Source organism: Lactuca saligna, chromosome 6 (assembly GCF_052625555.1).
Source record: "Lactuca saligna cultivar CGN05327 chromosome 6, ASM5262555v1, whole genome shotgun sequence".
Lineage (NCBI taxonomy): Eukaryota > Viridiplantae > Streptophyta > Magnoliopsida > Asterales > Asteraceae > Lactuca > Lactuca saligna.
In genome coordinates this window covers 2,780,112-2,785,358 of record NC_136422.1, presented here as the reverse complement: position 1 = coordinate 2,785,358, position 5,247 = coordinate 2,780,112, and the positions used below count along the sequence as shown (strand labels likewise).

General features: G+C 42.3%; 1 protein-coding gene across 1 annotated transcript; it reads right to left on the bottom strand.

Annotated features, from left to right (window-relative positions):
* Positions 1-737: 737 nt before the first annotated feature.
* LOC144999887 (uncharacterized) lies at positions 738-1,426 on the bottom strand. Its single transcript, XM_078959044.1, has one exon. The coding sequence runs from the start codon at positions 1,163-1,165 to the stop codon at positions 977-979; it is 189 nt and encodes a 62-aa protein (XP_078815170.1). The 5' UTR covers positions 1,166-1,426; the 3' UTR covers positions 738-976.
* Positions 1,427-5,247: the final 3,821 nt, after the last annotated feature.

The window sequence follows — 5,247 nt, the reverse complement described above, 5'->3', positions numbered from 1 at the left end:
TAGTAATTTTATTATAAATATTGGATATTTGTTATTATGTTAATAGTTAATACAATTATACAAACCTCCATTTTGGTCATTTATGTGATTAGCCTTTTCAAAAATGTATGTAATTGTAAGAAATACAAAATTGAAAGGTACATGAGCAAACCAGGTCAAAGAGGTGTTAGACTCGACATTTCTTGTGAGTACTAAGGGTTGTTTGATATATTTGTTACTGGGTCTAGTAAGAGGCTAGATTTGACTTGGTCAGATTCAAATTGTTTGATACCACATCGAAATGACTCGGTCAGATTCAAACTGTTTAGAATTGTGTGACCGAGTCAGATATGACTCAATCAAACAATTATCAAGAGTATCAATCTACCGTATTTATGTACTATATTTTATTTTAAGTGGAACATAAACAGTAGATAATATCCTTAAAAGAACAAGGACAAATCTATAACATGTTTCAACAAACTGGCAAATGACATCTTGCATCTGTAACCCTGCTTAATCATACTGGTGTTACAATTTCTAGTGGTGATGAAAAAATGTAGACATTATGTTTTGGGGCATCCACTTCAATGTTGGAAGCAAATTGAAGCAAAAACAGTACATAATTGGAATGAATCGAGCTAAAATCACAACTCAAATGCCATGAATCCAAGCTTGCATATCAACTAAAATGTAAAATTAAATGATTAGAGTGGAAAACAAGAAAAATCACGTCACTATAGCCCGAGATTCTCGAATTTGCTTCAACAATTCCTCTCACTTATCATCAAAAGATACAAGATTATAGGGCAACCAAGAGCACATAATTCAAATCCCAAAATACAAATTTTAAATCGAAATTTTATATTCCCCTTTATCAAAACCCTAATACTAATCAAATTCCATCCATTAATGGGGCTTTTCGAGAAACGACATCCAGATTGAAAGAAAACACAAGTAAATATGAATTAAAACCTGGGAGAAACTGGAAACCTAATCATCTGTCATTCCGGTCATCATCATCGCCTTTCCCTTTGGGTTTGCGATAATTTTCTTCATAGTGCTTGGCCATCACGAGCCCCGTCTTGTAAAGCTTGTTAACGTTCGGAACGTCATAGTTCTGAGCAACGTAGACCCCAAAAGCTGTCCCCAGCATGAATGAAAAGGTGCTTTTGATTATACCCATGTCGGATTTTCGTATCAGGTATTGAAATTAGAGGAAAATTTGGATATTGTTGGATCTATAATTCCAATCGCGTAGAGGGATAAACTGTGATAGGAGATTTTAAATCGAGAATTTGAACATAATTTATTGTGAAATTGGAGGAGGGTCAATTGAATGGCTTCTTCCCCAAGGTCGCTTGCGAAGGAGGGAACATTCGCCGATTGGTTTATGGTCTACTTGGATGGGCATCGTGTTTTTCAAAGTCGTGTGAAATTGTGAATGGCAAAATCCATCCCTAAAGCTCGCTAAATATATAAATTTTAGTATTTATTTAATTATTTTGATATTTTTTTTAGTATGAAATCCATAACATAGTAATTTCTCTTTTTCCATTTTTATTATGTTTTATTGATAATTTTGACTATGGAAGTGTCCTTTGTGTCACCATTTTTGTCATTGAATGACCAAGATGTAGCTCTGATAATTGTATGAAAGACTAGTATGTAACCCCTAATGAATATACGAAAGAACTGTATGAAAGACCAGGATGCAATCCCGAACAAATTGTGTAGTGGGAAGACTGTTAGTGGATAGTATGTATGATTATTATGTATGTTGTATGTATGTTGAAAGGAGAGTTGGCAACTTAATCGTATTGTCGAAGTCCTGGTATTGGAAGACACTCCCCGCACTAATCCGCACAGCAGTGACGGGCGCAGTAGCTCCAGCAACAACAGCCTCAGAAAGTGCAACGCATCAATCATCAAAGAACTCCATCATGGCAGTCTTGATAGACCCAAACAACTCTAACATCTGCCCCCAGACAATAGAAACAACCTCAACATGAATCATTTCCCTAACATGGTCCTCAGTCAGCCCTGGCCTATCCTGGTCACTCGATCCAGCTCTTGACTCGAATCTCCTCATAACCACAACACTAAAAATAAACTAGAAAATATTAGATGAGGCACATTTCATACTATTATGAAAAGTCCCCGGCTTGAATCTGTCTTCTTTGGTGGCTGAAGAAGAGAAGCCTAAGAATCATAGTACAAGAGAAGAAATATGTGAGACATCGTCCGGGGGCGATCCCGGAACGAAGCTCTGATGGTCAAGTTAGTTCCTTTCTTTGAATGTTCTAATATATTCAAGAGGAAGAGGGAAAATGGAAGATTATCCGTCCTTCTTTTGGAAGAGAAGGGACCTTTTTATACCTGTTTTTGGGGGAACATATCCCCGATAATATCTTTTACATTTCCAATCCCTGTAGGTCGTGGAGGTTTTTCATTGACAGGACGTGCCCTATACATGGTTGTTTGTCATTGGTGCGGTGTTGTCATGAGGCGGGGTTCAAAGCACTGACCTTCTCTCTGTAGGAGCCAGAAGTACTTTTATGACCCGTGGGAGACATGGGCCCCAATTCTAGGGTTGTCTCTGATCTGTGGAGTTTCGGGGATGAGTGTGCGAGGGCTCTTGGGTGGGGGCCTGGGTCTAGCACTCGCCTAGATGGTGCTCCTTGATCAGATTGCTTTCTAGTTAACGCTCATATTGTCCTTTGATGTATTCTCGATGAGATACGTCAACAAGTCCCCTAGGCTAGTAAATGCTAGCATTTGCTCGGCCTAGCTGAATTGTTCTAGCGTGGATTTGACCATGTGTTTGGTAAGAAAGGTTTGTGACGCATTTTTGACGTAATATATCCGTTCTGTCCAGATAGTTTTCGTCGTTGAAATGGTTTAGTTCCATCATTTCGCAACTTATTTAGGGGTCCCTTATTTTAGGAATGGTAATGCGCTTCATTTCTCCGTATACTAGCAATCTCGTTTTCCTTTGTCGCTTTTCCTTTCTCCTGCGCCTTTCTTCTTTGATTCTTGATGGCCTCCATCAGATCTGGACCCACTCCTACGCCTGAGGAGTTCGATTCTTTTCAGCTCCGGTTTGGGGTTACGCGTGAGAAAGGGGTTCAATTCCCCTGAAGGGGTCTATGATTTATCAACCGCCAGAGGGGAAGGTTGGTATTTTTGTGGCAATTTTCGAGCCTGTGTTTTGTCTTCCTATTTCGGACTTCTTCAATGAGGTTATGCAAGAATATGGTTTCTCCATTCACGACTTGACCCCCAACATTGTGAACAAGATAGTAGGGTTTGAGTTGGGTTGTCAGGCTTTGGGTGTCCTTCCCCAACTTCGAGCATTCTAGTCTTTCTTCAATTTGTCTACCCATTCAGGTGTTCACACCTTTTCTCAGCGCCGCAGTACACACATATTTATAGTAATAAAAAAGAGCCTCGGAAGAACTATCACGATCGGTGGTTGTAGGTTAACGGTGATTTGGTCAGACCTGAGTATCCTCGTGTGCTCATGTCTTTAGATCAGGCACCCCAATTGTCGAGTGAGAGTCTATCGGTGGCTCGCGCGTTAAGATGGATTTGTTTCTACGGCGAGGAGTGGCCAGATTGCGTGTTGGCAGCGACTAGAATGAGTGTTGCTTGGCGGTCGCTTGGGATGATGCCTCAATTTTTCATAGGAAGTGCCGGTAAGTGCTACATTCTTACCCCCCCCCCCCCCCCCCCCGCGCTCCCTTTTGTGTAAAAATTGTTTTCTGAAACATAGGGGGCTTGCTTTGTTATTATTGTAGGTAATGAGAAGTTTTTGTCTCTTAAGCAAGTGATGCGGGGGGATTTTAAAGGGGATCTTCAGCATCGTGAGGTCCTTCTGGTGGAGACACTCCCGGCCCCCGCCGGTGTCGGCTAGGTTTTTCATGACCGCTTCCCCAACCATTGACACTGAGTCAAGGCTTGTTTCTCCAGTTCGGCCTGGTATGATAGGTTTCTCAATAGGCCCCTCAGACGGAGAAGCAGGTGCATCCAACAACCAAGCGTCTTCCAAACATCGGTTAGCTACTGTGGATGTTGCGTTTGCGGAGGATATTTGTGGCAACACCATCGACAGGCCAACTCTTTGCTTGATAAGTCATCTGTTGTCATTGAAATTATTGACAGTGACATCCCACCACAAACGGAGGCGATGGATCGGCGCCAACCGGGGGGGGGGGGGGGGGAAGCATCGTGGGCGCTTGTTCTGAACCACCTTCTACTTCTGGTGATGTCCACACGGAGGCTGATCACCTTTGAGCGCTCATGGTGTATATCTTCCTTATTGGAATCTTAGCCACAGTTCCTTTCTATCAAAACAGGGCCCTACCCGTGTGTGGTGTCGTCACATATTTACTCTGACTACCTTGGAGTCCCTTAAACTTCTTTCTCACTCCCATATGGCGAACGATCTTCAATATTCGTTGTCCATGTTGCCTCTTACTTAGTGGTAGCAGTCGAGCGTCTTCATTACGTGGGAATTGATTAAGCGGAAGTGGTTGCCATCAAATCAGTATGTGACGAGATTGCAGAGAATATTTGGTTCCTCGAGGAGGAGGAGGAGCCCAAGTTCGATGAATGCCTTCTTGTATTGTTCGTGGAGAAGTCTGTTGTTGAGGATCAAGTAGCAACTTTGGATGGGGAGGTCAATCGAATGTCCCAGCAGGTCCAGATTTTGATCTCGGAGAAAGATGTATTGGTGAAGTGTTTGGAGCTGCGATATGATCAATTGGCGGATGAGGTTTCGAGGAGGAAGGTCTTGGAGGATGATCTGGCCTGGTTCCTTCAAAAGGGGGTGGTTTGCATGGTTGGCCGCGTTTTCGAGAGAACCGAGTTCACGCTTGGGATCCGACGTCTGAAGGTTGCATGTGTGGTTGCTGGTATAGAGAGTGGGAAGCGAGTGGTGCGATGGTGGCTAGCTAGTGGTGATTGTGTCTTTTCAAAGCCAAATATTGTAGCATGATCTGTTGAAGTGATGCAAGCTGCCATCAGGGCTTTTTCCAAGACAGACTTTGCGTCCTATCTTCATTTGGGCGAGCCCAGTCTTGTCCCCACCATATTTGATCTTTTTTATATGTTTCCATGTATTTTTTGTTGTCTTGTGTTTATATGTATTTCCTTAAACACTTATGTATCCGAATCAATTGGCCGAAGGGCTCCCACCGGAACCGTAAATACTTGATACCCCCTTTGCCATTTCAAACTCAAAACTCAAATTAATCCGAGATTTAG

Excerpts from the sequence above, each read along its gene's own strand:
- LOC144999887 (XM_078959044.1), bottom strand. The coding sequence starts at position 1,165 with ATGGGTATAATCAAAAGCACCTTTTCATTCATGCTGGGGACAGCTTTT.